Source organism: Oryza brachyantha, chromosome 3 (genome assembly GCF_000231095.2).
Source record: "Oryza brachyantha chromosome 3, ObraRS2, whole genome shotgun sequence".
Lineage (NCBI taxonomy): Eukaryota > Viridiplantae > Streptophyta > Magnoliopsida > Poales > Poaceae > Oryza > Oryza brachyantha.
Window position 1 is genome coordinate 4,937,400 of NC_023165.2, and position 12,483 is coordinate 4,949,882.

The 12,483-nt window shown below is 41.2% G+C and overlaps 2 protein-coding genes across 3 annotated transcripts; one reads left to right on the forward strand and one right to left on the reverse strand.

Annotated features, from left to right (window-relative positions):
- Positions 1–65: 65 nt before the first annotated feature.
- Positions 66–6,901, reverse strand: LOC102701623 (pre-mRNA-processing factor 39). Of its 2 annotated transcripts, none has more exons than XM_040522133.1 (14): positions 6,771–6,901; positions 6,282–6,672; positions 6,088–6,194; positions 5,223–5,452; positions 4,551–4,718; positions 3,889–4,249; positions 3,249–3,392; positions 2,497–2,649; positions 2,292–2,408; positions 1,898–1,978; positions 1,666–1,815; positions 865–1,128; positions 517–621; positions 66–416 (listed from the first exon to the last, which is right to left on the reverse strand). In XM_040522133.1, the coding sequence occupies exons 2-14, from the start codon at positions 6,628–6,630 to the stop codon at positions 264–266; spliced, it is 2,382 nt and encodes a 793-aa protein (XP_040378067.1). In that variant the 5' UTR covers positions 6,631–6,672; positions 6,771–6,901; the 3' UTR covers positions 66–263. The 2 variants fall into 2 exon arrangements, with proteins under 2 accessions (XP_040378067.1, XP_040378068.1); XM_040522134.1 differs by lacking the exon at positions 6,771–6,901 and having other exon boundaries at positions 6,282–6,472; positions 6,555–6,640.
- A 2,668-nt stretch (positions 6,902–9,569) lies between these two features.
- Positions 9,570–12,367, forward strand: LOC102716579 (uncharacterized protein At5g01610). Its single transcript, XM_006649547.2, has 3 exons — positions 9,570–9,793; positions 10,267–10,321; positions 11,742–12,367. Exons 1-3 carry the CDS (start codon positions 9,707–9,709, stop codon positions 12,119–12,121), a joined length of 522 nt encoding a protein of 173 aa, XP_006649610.1. The 5' UTR covers positions 9,570–9,706; the 3' UTR covers positions 12,122–12,367.
- The last annotated feature ends 116 nt before the right edge of the window (positions 12,368–12,483 follow it).

Below are 12,483 nucleotides of genomic sequence, written 5' to 3' on the forward strand. Positions count from 1 at the left end.
GTAGCCAAGGCCAACAAATGTAAACATATGTAAGCAAGAACATCGATATTTCAGCAGAATGACCATTTAGAGATGAAAACAATGACCTGATGCTAGCAACAAATTGCCACCCAGTGCTATACAAATCCTGTGCTTGCTGGTCCTCCGGTAACGCTAGTACTAATACAAAGGGCCCTTCCATGGCTTAAGACCTATAAATACTGAGAAACATGCTAATTTAGGCTGCGAGAGATACAACGCAAGGGCAAATGTCAGTCCTCGGGTCAGTAGTATGTGCCGGCTCCGTAGTACGGTTGCTGAGCTGCAACAGGTTGCTGCGGGTAAGCTGCCGCCGGTGCAGGCGCCGGTGCCACTGCGGGTGCGGGTGCTGCGCCTGCCATTGCCGCTGGCTGTGCATAGGTTTGCTGTGTGTAGGCCTACAACAATTTTGAGCACGATTTGATCAGATTACCAGGAACAAAGTATTTAAATATCCAGAAGTGCTTTCGAAGTTTACATCGGAAACAGACTCGGTACCTGAGCAGAGTACGTTGGAGGATATGCACCGTAAGCAGCCGTTTGAGGAGCCGATTGAGGCATTTGATGGCTGTAGTCATAAGTTCCATACGCAGGATACGTAGCCTGCAAAGCAAACAGGTTTTAAGTCAATACACGGCAACAAATAGTTAGAAGAAATACAGCGTTATAACAAAGATACCGTACAAGTGACAAGTTACAGCAGAGAAATAGCAGGCGGGGATATCTAAATAGTAGAAGAAACTCTCAAAATTCAGAACAGATTTAAAAATTCAACATATATTTTCAGTTATGCTAGCTGCAATTTCAGAACATAAATAACGGTAGGATTATAGGAATATAAACAACCTGTGGTGCATAAGCAGCTCCCCATTGTTGGCCTGATGCTTCAGAGGTCGGGGGCCAAACTGGAGGATTAGGAGCATTTGGATCATTTCCCACAATTGGCTGAGTAACATCCCCAGTCCTAGCCATTTTTTCTCTGTCTGATATAATAGCATCATCTGCTCTTCGCTTCTTTGATAAAAGAATGCTTCTCTTCCGTGAAAAATGAGCTATATGCCTATTGGTAGCTTTCTTGATTGCTTGTGCATCACCAAATAGATCCAAAAACTGAGAACAATTTGAACAGACATCACTAACTCAACAATCAACAATCTTAGTTGGTCAACAAAAAAATCAAATAAAACAGGTTCTGCCATTCAGCCTACCAACGGATAATTTAGGGTAGTACGCTATAACCTGTGAAAACCCCAACTGCTTCAACTTCTGCTAGAGAATTAGAGATATATGTCTATATATAATGCATAGAAAATCATCCATATTGGAATTCACATATGATCAGATACTCTTGCCCTTGTCATTTTCCCTTTTCTTCTGTTGAGGCAAAACTCCAAACTAAACATGACAATTCCTATATAGAACCATCTTGTTGAGATTTTCATATTCCTACGAAGAATAATATGATCCATTCTTCTATGTTAGACAAACTACCACAAGCTAAACTTGTAGCATAGGTAAAAAAACAAAACACCCGAAATGATCTCTAATTTGCAGTTTTGATGCCTTCTGAAATCTGAAGATAGGTATCCTAATAGGCCAATTACATAAAAAGAGAACTGTCATGTAGCTTTTAACTTGAAGTATTACCTCTAAAAATATGGATGATATGTCTTCCTTATCAGCTAGACTTGTGGCTTCCCCCTCTGTTGGTTCAGCCATAAGAAACTTCTCAACCAGTGAATCTAAAAATTCAATTCTCTTTTCAGACGGAAAGATTGACTCTAGTTGCATGATGGCCTGTCCAAAAATTGGAAAATATCAGAAGCGGTGTATAGCAGTGGGTACAAGTGAAGGTGGGATTTATCAAGAAAAAGCTAACCTCAAGAATTGATTTTGTCAAGTTAGATTGTTCAAGAAATCCAGTTAGTGTCTCCTTTGCCTTCTCTGCCTCACCTATGGCCTGCACATTTCCAAGAAATACATCAAATTACACTAACCAAAAAGAGGTAGCAAAGGCCAAAAAGGGATATAAATGTTTTACCCATAAATTATTTTTAAATCAATAAGCCATTGCACTAATGCTTAATTTCAGCAAAAGAATCATGCTAGAAGTGTTATGCATGCCAAACAATGACATTCTAGTTAAGTTGATTTGAGAGTTTTCTTATAGGCTAATCATGCATGTTCCATAAATGTTTGATGACACAAATTAGACAGCAGGCACGAGCAATATTTCTGGTATCTTAAAAGTACCAAAACAGATAAACAATTACCAAAGATAAAAATCGTGAGTATTGAATCAGCAAAATAGGCAAAATCCGGCTCTGGTCCTTTTCCTTTTCAGCAGCAATGGCCTTCTCATAAACTAAACAAGCAGATTCTTTGTCTCCCTGCAAGAAGGAAGAAGGAAAAAAACAAATGAACCTCTCAACACTGACAAAAAAGAAACAAGAATACTGCTGTTTGATTAAAGTGTACCAGTCGGTGCTCCATATTAGAATGCTTAACAATGGCTTCTAAAAGGCCAGGGTACAGTTCAGAATAAAGATGTTGGTATTCTACACGTGCTCCAGAGACATCGCCACTAAGCTCCTTGAACCTTGCACTGAACAGATGGATCTCTGCCTGCTTCTGTTAAAGAATAGAAGAAACAGTGTGATTCAGTAAATCTAAAATGGCTGCATTATAAACTAGTACATGGCATTGTGTTGAACTAAATTAAATACAGTATTGTTATTATTGACACAGTCCCACACCCAAATCAGATTATCAATAGTAACTGGTAATCATGAGACAAATTACAACTATTCTGTGTTTTCAGCAGATCAATAATCAAACAAGGTTTCAAAAGGCCAGTCTACTAAAATCACAGTATAAATAACAATTTACAAGGGTAGATATGCATTAAGACCAGCAAACCAATAATTCAGACCACTTCTTATCTTATTTGTCTTCATTTTGAGTACCAATATGGAATTAAGAATCCTAGATTGTACAAATTCCATTGGCAGATACAGAATATGCAGCAGTGAAAGAACATAACATGAAATGAGAAAAGAACTTTTGGATCAGCAGTCAGAGTTTGCTGATTGATATAATGAAATGATGGTATGCACATAACTACATGTGGATATAAGTATACGCACAAGATGCACATCAAGAAAGTGCCCAGGAGGAAAAACATAGTGGATCCAGAACTCTGAATAACTAGAACATGCAATATGTGATACCTTGACAAAAACATGAGTAGCACGAGCCAGAGCATTGTTTGCTAGTTCTAGGCTTCCTCTACCTTCCATGCATAGCACATAACGGATCCAGAACTCTGAATAACTAGCACATGCAATAACACATCTTTCATACAACTTGATAACCTGAAAAAAAATTGTGTAACATCAGAAAACTTGAACAGAAGGAATAAAGGAGATAAAGGGAATAACAATACAATATTGACCAAAAAACAAGAGAAGTTCACACAGGTTACTCCATTAGCTGATTAGGGAGGCCCCTCCATAAGGAGGGACCATCCTTGCCTGATAGATAGATGGTTAAGGAGAGCATTAAGCAATTACCTGCATATATGAGATTAAAAATTCAAACAACTGATATTTGGTAGCACATATCATTAACCCAGAACGGCCACTGACAAATGAAAGTTTGGAGTACTTAGCCTCATGGAAACCAAACATTATGTCCATGCTCTATCCTCAGTTCAATATCCCATTACAAAGGAAGCTTCGTCCAAATACTAGCCGTTAAAGCATATAATGGAGCCAATAAGACTAAAATTGTAAGTTACAGGACTCCAGATACTGCAGGAAGTCTACTGAATGAAAAAGTAAAAGGACTATTTCCATTGCAAAAGCATACCTTGTTTATGTCTTCTTCTTTCTCGATAAAATCAAGATAGTTATGCCAGTTTTCAAGCTCTGGATTGTCAAGGGACTTAACATGAAAATATGGTCTTCTAATGCCTAGCTCAAAACCAACAATCTTGGACTCATACTCTTTAGCCTTGTTATACATTTCTTCTCTTACAGAAACGTATTTTGCCAAGTTATCCGCATCTGCTGAACCTGAAATTTCTGGTTGAGCAGGCATGTCTATATCATCAGTGTGTGTCTCCCCATCAAGTGTCTGAGCAGTGTTCTCAGCGGTAACAATATACATGGTGGCTTCCTCTGCAGTAAGTATTTCTGATAAACTTCGTGTTGCAGCCAACTCCTTGAGGCTGAGTAGAATTTTTTTTTTAAAAAAAAGAGCATTAGTACCAGTATAAAACTAACCTTATTATGTTTCGTTAAGAACGACACAGTCCGCAGCACATTAATTATTACGATCATTATCCAAAATACCACATTATATGGCAATTTTTTTTGTCTTTAGTGGTTTATATGACTCTAATTCAATAATCACCCAACAACATTGACAACTGATACATCACTAATCAACAACTTATTCATAACAAGCTATACAACCAGAAAACAAATTGCAGTTGAACACTAAAATACACAAATATCTTATGATCTTACCAATGGAAATATCGATCAAGCTGTTGTATAGGATGCTCTAATATTCTCGTATATATGATGGCTAGATGACTCCATGCCTGCAGTGATTCTTCATACTTAATGTACTCATCCCACAAAATATTGGAACGGTAATCCGTTCCAACATATGCCAAACCCCGTTCGAACAGTCTGTAAAAGGAGGGGAAACAAGGTGAGAAAAGTAGTTGATGTAGAAACAAAATCATTTACCATCTATGATGGCTGGTTGCTGCAAGTCAGTGGTAGCTACATTTATGTCAAAGGACAATATTATTCTTCATAGAAGTCCAAAGTTTGGTATTGCTAGCATATTTGAAGGCACACATATCAAACATTCCAAAATACAGATGGCATACAGTTTGGTTCTCTACCCTTCCAAAATCTGTAGGGTCAAAAACCTCAACAATAATTGGAACTACCATAATTTGGTAGGTGCAGTTCTGCCTCACTTGATTTGCTACTAATTAGGAGCCAGATTTTGGTAGGATTGCCAGTATTGGCCTCAATCCAATCAAGTGCAAGTACTATTTAAAGTTGCCAAAAAAAATGGCAGGACAGATTTTGCTAGCGACAAAAAATAAGCTAAAAACATGAAGGACGCAACCATCAGATACAAAAAGAAACAAATAGGAATAGATAGATTGTGATTGCTACCTTCTGATGATATCTGGGTCTTCATATGTAGAAATTGCAAACTGACAATAGTTATACCAAATGTCCACAGAATAAGTAACAGCAAGAACTGCACGTTCATAGACCTCTATAACTTTAGTGACACCATCAAGACGCGCTTCATGGTCTGCATATTTCTTCCAGTATCCAAAGCAGAGAGGGAATTCCGCAAGGAATGCGTCATACACTTTTCGCAGTTTCAAGATATTGCTCTGGACAGTAAATAGATGAAAAGAACAGTATTAGCTCAAAAGAACTACTCTTGTCATATAATTAAATATTTGCAGAACAATCCTAGGTAAAAATGATCTCAGGAACCCTTCTACATGGTTATAGAAAATAAGAGATTTATGAAACCCACTAGTACACATGCTGATATCCAATATCATAAAAGGGAAAAGGAACAGAGCATGATGCAGTTTACTACCATTAAGGTTGCAAATGTTGTCTCAATAAAACAACGAATCAAATTATAACAAATATGTTTCATATACATGGATAAGAGCTCTACCATTTCAATAAGAGATGCAGAAAAGAAAAGTTACAGACAACAACTCAACATGACTAACTATACCAAAATACATAAAGGATTACAAACCAATATGAACATACACCACACAAAAGATTACCTATATGATTTGATGCAAATCAATGGCACAAGGCAGATTCATGGAACCAGAATCTACCAGATAGATACATTAATTGCATATAATCATAAGGTAGAACTATCATGCATGTGAATGAACAAGAAAAGAAGTTCCAGATATTTAGTGCTTATGCATGAAGAGAAGTTGTATAATGCAAATAACAATAAATTTTATGGTAACGGCAAGAATAAAAACATTACCTCAGCAATTTTCTCTGTCTCGTCAATAAGCGCAGTCCATGCATTGAAATCCAAGCAATTCGCTGTAACAGCATTCCACAACCTAGCCTCTTCAGCTGAAAGTACAGCTGCCAAAAGAAGAAACTAATTAGCAAGAACAAAGAGGTACCAAAGGTCTAAAGCAAATTCATAGAATATATAGGCCAAAACATTACCATCCTCATACAACTGCTCTTGAACCGGCTCGCCCAACGCGTTTGTGGCGGCGCCATTCTCTGTAACTCCAGCGGACTGGTAATCTGCTGTCTGGCCTGAAGTCCCATTTAGCGGAGCGTGCTCGGCCGGGTACATGGAGGCATCCGCTCCCTGAGAGCCATCGGCTTGCGGGACGGAACCCGGATTCTGACTGTAAACGTTTGCATCAGGGTTTGCAGTGGCCGAATCGAAAGACGCAATGGAAGAGGCTGCGGCGCCAGCCCCCGCGCTACCGGAATCGGGAGCGCCGCCGTGGCCGGCACTCGGACCCTCCAACGCCGCGGCAGCAACGCCCTGATCTTGCTCCATTGCGAGTTGCGCCACGGACCGTACGCTGCCGAATCTCTCGCCCTACGGGGAAGAGCGGCGGAGGCTAAGAACCACACTAAGAGAGAACGCCAAAAGCGGAGGCGTGAAAGAGCTAGAAGAGAAAGTAACGGACCACGCACCTGCGAGCGGAGGCACGCGGGGGAAGACGGGGGGCCGAGAGGTCGCCGACGAGCGGAGAGCGCTTCGGCGTCGGCGTCGGCGAGGCGAGGCGGAGGGGGAGGCGGAGGCGGAGGGTTAGGGTTGTTGGATCGGTGAGGGGAAGAGGGAAGGGGAGCACGGAGAGGCGGGCCGTCACGGAAAGTAGATGAGAGGAGCCCATGTGGGCCGTGTCCCATATGGCAAGCTGTGCGTGACTCGGCCCAAGTTAGAAAGCAACGGGGCCCAAGATGGAGGTAGTGGGCTCGGCCAGATTGGAGCAGAAGAGCTTTTTGACGGCCCACCTTGTGTCGAAGAGGAGCAAAAAGCGGCAGCTTGGTCAAATGTGCTATTTAGCAAAAGGCAGCGCATCTAAATACTAGGTTAAAAGCGTAATGGCCTCTACCCTAATGGTTACAAGGGTCTTAATAATACTTAAGGTCTTGGATTTGACTCACACTACAATTCTAACGGTTTTGTGCTTTCAGGGATAGGCGTCGTCGTTTTCTGTTGATTAGGCTTCGGAGACATTCATAAGAGTAGGGTTCGTTGCGTGCGTTCTCTAAGGGAGAGTGTGCGTGCTTTATGAGCGTCTGCGTTATACCGTGCTCTAAAAAACTAGGTTAAAAAATAAACTATAACGAAAAAACTCAAAATTAATTGTGAATTGAAAGATAAAAATTCAAGTTTTAAGTTATAAACAAAAATATAAGCAAAAGGATAAATCTTTTACATTTTAGCTAGATGGAGAGCTACAAGGACTCCCTTATCCCGATCTCATGAAATCCATGAGCAACGATCGTAGATTCGTACAGGACGGGTGCTTATCCTATCAATCTCTCTAGTTCTACGGCCACACAAATTAATTTCTTCGTGACTGTGTTCGTTCTTGCGTGGCTTTCGTACTTGCGCTCGGTTCGTTGGTAGTGGAGTAGCAACCCGAGGCCCCGTGAAGCCGTGACATGTTACTTGTAGTGTACTGTTCCCTCGCCATCTAGATACAGCGTGCGAGAGATCGCAACCGTGCACAATCCGTCCGATATACATATGCTTCAGCGGTTCGCTTCTCGGTCCCCCGCGCGCCCGACGCGTGAGCCCCGAGCTAAGCGTGCCGTTCGCGGATCAGACGGCCCGGCAGGCTCTCGTGATCACCAACTCAGGTGAAGCGCGCGGGGCGCGGGGGGTCTGGGCAGATGCGTCGCGCCGCGCGTGCTCGTTCCGCACGAACGTTCACCCGGCGCGGCGCGGGAGCACGGCTGAGTTACCCGCGAGCGGTGGTGGGGGTGGCGCGGTGTGATGCGAGACGCGGCCCCGCGGGTTTCCAACGATCGATTCGAGCCGGCTCCGCTCCCGTGCAACCACAACCAGCAGCGGCGCGCGCATGGGTCACGGCCTCACGGGCGGGGCCAACACGCCTTGGCGTGTTTGCTTGCCGTGAGGCCGGCGACGCGCGCCTACGCCCGATGCCGCGAGTGGGGCGATGCAGCAACTATCACGGGCCCGCTCCTCCCACCGTGCGGATTGCGTCTCGGCCTTTGCATCGCTGCCTTGTCTTCGGTAACGGCGTCTCCTAACGAGAGCCAAAAATCCAAGTCCTAAAATTATTACATACAGAGCTGTTTTAAAATAGTTTTATATAAAATTTTTTTAACTCCAACTATCCTTTTGTTTTTATCGGCTGGAGCAATTTGGAACACCAAAACAACCTTTAAATCTGGCTCATTATTTTGTTATTATTAGAAGCAAGATAAAATTAGGAGTAATTATTGGACATCGTTATATATTGATTTTTAGATTATTTTTTCAAAATATTTGAAGGTAGATATTAGTCATATGATCTAAGTTCGATGATACGGAGTGCTTACGGTGAATAAATAGCTAATTTTGTCATTATTCAGAGCAAGTTAATTTTTGTGAACTAAAATTATATATATATATATATATATATATATATATATATATATATATATATATATATATATATATATATATATTCTTAGTGATTTAATTAAGGTTGGAAAATAACCTTCAATGAATAAATCATAAAATCAACTCTAAATTTAAGATTAAAAAATTATATTTTGGTTTATAAGCATAACAGAGAAAATGATAAGTGTGATTATTGCGCCGATTAAACTATACGGTTTCACATATTACGCGAAGTCTCCCATGAATTTTTGTATACCAAAAGCAAAATTGAGCAAATTTCTACCGGTAATACGGGCATCCCATGCGGCAAAATCTCAAAGGCAACGAACTGATCACGGTAAACAAGGTACGCATTTTCTACATCCTATGGAGGTACTGATCGGTGATCGCAGCAGACAGTGGAGCATAACATACTCTATGGCCGCAGAAGATCCGGTGCCCTAGGTCCACCACCATATCGAACCCCGAGCCCGCTGCTTAGGCCTCGTTAGTTACAAATATTATTTAAAAACATAACATCGAATTTTTATACACATAAATAAAACATTATATATAGATGAATAAAAAAACAAATTGTACAGTAATGAAAGAAATCTTGAGACGAATCTTTTGAGCCTAATTAGCTCATAATTAGTCATAAATACTACAGTAACCAATATGTGCTAATGACGGATTAATTAGGCTCAAAAGATTCGTCTCGCGGTTTCTAGGCTAGCCGTAAAATTCGTTTTTTCATTCATCTCAAAAACCCCTTCCACATCGGATCAAATATTTAACGTGACACTTCTTCTAAAAATTTTCTCAATCTAAACATCACTTATTTATTGGATCCTGTCGAGGATGGTGCCAGAGCTTTGAACCCGGTTCTCTGTCGCCCATCCTGCGGCACCCCACTCCGCCGTCCGTCGTCTACACGTCCACACTGCCTCCGGCCAAGGGCGGTTGGGTTGGGTTGGGTTGAGACGCTGGGTGGCCCGTGCGAGCGGAACGCATGGAGAAGGCCCTCACCAAGATCGGCAGCTTCACCATTTCCCGGAAGGCCAAGCAGGAGCTCTCCGCCATCGGCGACGATATCTCCGTAAGCGTAGTACTTGTTTACTCCCTACCACCATGTTCTTGTGGCAACTTCTTTTGGTTCTGTTTGGTTTGGTTTGTTAGGCCTGTTGGGAGTTTGGATTGAGACCTTTTTTCTTTGCTCGATGAATCCTTGCTGGACTACTGAACAATGTCGTTTATGGTTTCCTTGTTATCTGGCTTGTTTCTTGGAGATGCTATCGCTTGTTCTCTTTACCATCGGTGAAAGTAGTTGCTGTCAAGAAATAATCTGGTCTTTTTGGAGGTTACTGATTTGGTTATGAGTATGGGTGATTTGCTCATCCATATTATTGTTGGCGTTAGTATTAGGGGGGCTCTTCATTTGGAGTTCTTGGAGATGTCTCTGCAACTGCTTTGTGCTTCTTTTTCTTGCGGAGATGCATGAAAAATGACTTTTAGTTGATGTACATTGGACTTCGCATACCACGCTGACAATCTAACTGTTGTGATTTTCAGCGTTTGTCGAGCACTGTGGAGGAGAAGGCGAAATGGGTCTTCGACAAGCTCAAAGGTATACTGTTCTTTTCAAATTCTGTTCAATTTGTGGCTGTAACAATAAGAGTGAGTTTGAAGACAGGAAGCAGACCTTGATGTATGCATGTTGTTGTCATGGCAAATCGTTGCTCCTACAATTGTTAGTACATAGTTATTAGCGGTGCCAAATTGCTAATGCTGCTTTTCTCGCCTAATGCGTAAATCCAAAGCGATGTAAAGTGTTGCTTGGTTCCTAACCTTTTTTTGCTTTTCTGGTTTGGATTTCGGATGCAACTTTTCTTTATTTTTCTTTCAGCTTCCCTTTTGATCTGCACATGGGGGCCAAACGGAAGACTTTCATGACATTCTGCCAATGTGCATTGGTTGTCACTGGGTCCAGTTTTTGTTGACGACATTATGCAAAGTTCCTACGAGAGGGAGACGATTGTCTAGCAGAATTGCTCACCTAACACGTTGTTTTACTTGCAATCTTTTGCCTTGGTCCTCTTAAAGTCTTTGGCGGTATTAGTAAGGCTGTGTTAAGTATGGCATGGTTTTAGGAGACACCAACAAGCTGATTTGCCACTCGCCAGCCTGTAATGCATATTCTGTTTCGTACATGTATCCAAGCATCATCCAATATATACTCCAGTAGGTATTCTCTGAAAAAATAGTAGCATGATCAATATCGGAATCTAACTGCTCGCATGAAAACATTAACATAAAAATGATATATTTTTAATATATGCCCGTGTTGCGACTTAGGAAAAAAGGGTGATTGTTTGGCTTTTCCGGTAAAAAACCAAACGGCATATTTGCAAACGAAAAATACTTTATGAATAAAACTTTTATATATATGTTCTTAGTAATCTAAAAGCTAAGCCTAGAAAATAAACTACAATAAACACCCCCCCTCCCCCCAAAATCAACTCCAAATTTAAGATTGAAAATTCAAATTTTGGCTTATAGGCATAAGTAGAAGCGAAAAGATGAGGGTGGAAGAGTATGCATGCTTGCAAAGGTGATCTATTTGTGTTTTATGACACTTCTAGTTATATCTTTTTTAGCATTTTATAAAACAGATGTTTGCAATGTTGTGTGGTATTTTTCAAGTTACTGCCAGGGTTCTTTGTTGTTCATACAATTTAGAGTTGAGACTTGTATGAATTTATGCACTTTGATTGCAATTTTGTTCATAGAAAGGGACATTCGAGTTTTATGTTACATAAATGTTACCTTTTATATTTCACATAGAATTGACTGTAGTTGAACTTCTTTGAATAGCTCAGAACGGCTTGTGATTTTGCCTATTAATATGTTAGAAGTGATCATTAGTTACATATTCACATGCCTTGAATGGCATTTACTCTTAGTGTCTGTGGAGAAGTTACATATAAAAACTACTAGTAATATATAATGGCAACTAAGGAACTGACTACCATTTTCCTCTTATCCAGGCAAACCAAACAAGTCACTCTCTGATCTCCTGCGTGAGTACAACCTTCCTCCAGGCCTCTTCCCTCGGAACATCATCTGCTACGAATATGATCAAACAAGCTCGAAGCTTGTGGTGCACCTGTCTAAGCCCTGTGAGGTGAGCTTCAAAGATTCGTCTGTAATTCGGTACGCTCCTCGTGTCAAGGCGACGCTGTCTCGAGGTAAGCTTTCTGCAATCGAGGGCATGAAGACCAAGGTAGTTGTGTGGGTGAAGGTGGCTAGCATAAGCCTGGAGAGCTTCAGGTCTGACAAGATCTGCTTCATAGCCGGCGTGAAGAAACTGAAGCAGAAGGATGCTTACGAGGCCCCCAGGGAAGCCATCGCAGTCGAGGAGTTCTGAGCTTGAGTTCATTAATCTTCTTATCTCATAGTAGCTTCATGCTTACCATTCTTTTGAGTCCATGTGGTGTGATTCTGGAGGACATATTGGTGGTTTCTGTGCTGGGATCCAGCAGATTTGTATATTGGAAAGATGGAGAATTTGTTCCTCCTGACAAAAGACACTCAGTGCATGTTCTCTGATCGGTCCTTCACATGTATGATGTCCTACCAATGTGAACTTTTTAGTATGTGTTCTGGTTCTGAATTGCCTGTTTTCTAGGGGACATGTGATCCTGTGATGTATGGTCGTGCATGTGGTTGGGCAGTGCCTGTCTGCTTGAGTTGCACGTCCTTTTATTGAACAAGTTGCTTCATCCTTCC

Bases quoted from the DNA above. Each gene is read 5' to 3' on its own strand.
- LOC102701623 (XM_040522133.1), bottom strand. From the start codon at position 6,630: ATGGAGCAAGATCAGGGCGTTGCTGCCGCGGCGTTGGAGGGTCCGAGT. The intron at 2,650-3,248 runs GTATCACATATT...ATTCTTTAACAG, and splicing joins CTACTCATGTTTTTGTCAAG to AAGCAGGCAGAGATCCATCT. The intron at 1,816-1,897 runs GTTAGCTTTTTC...ATTTTTGGACAG, and splicing joins TGACAAAATCAATTCTTGAG to GCCATCATGCAACTAGAGTC.
- LOC102716579 (XM_006649547.2), top strand. From the start codon at position 9,707: ATGGAGAAGGCCCTCACCAAGATCGGCAGCTTCACCATTTCCCGGAAG. The intron at 9,794-10,266 runs GTAAGCGTAGTA...TGTGATTTTCAG, and splicing joins CCATCGGCGACGATATCTCC to CGTTTGTCGAGCACTGTGGA. The intron at 10,322-11,741 runs GTATACTGTTCT...CCTCTTATCCAG, and splicing joins GGTCTTCGACAAGCTCAAAG to GCAAACCAAACAAGTCACTC.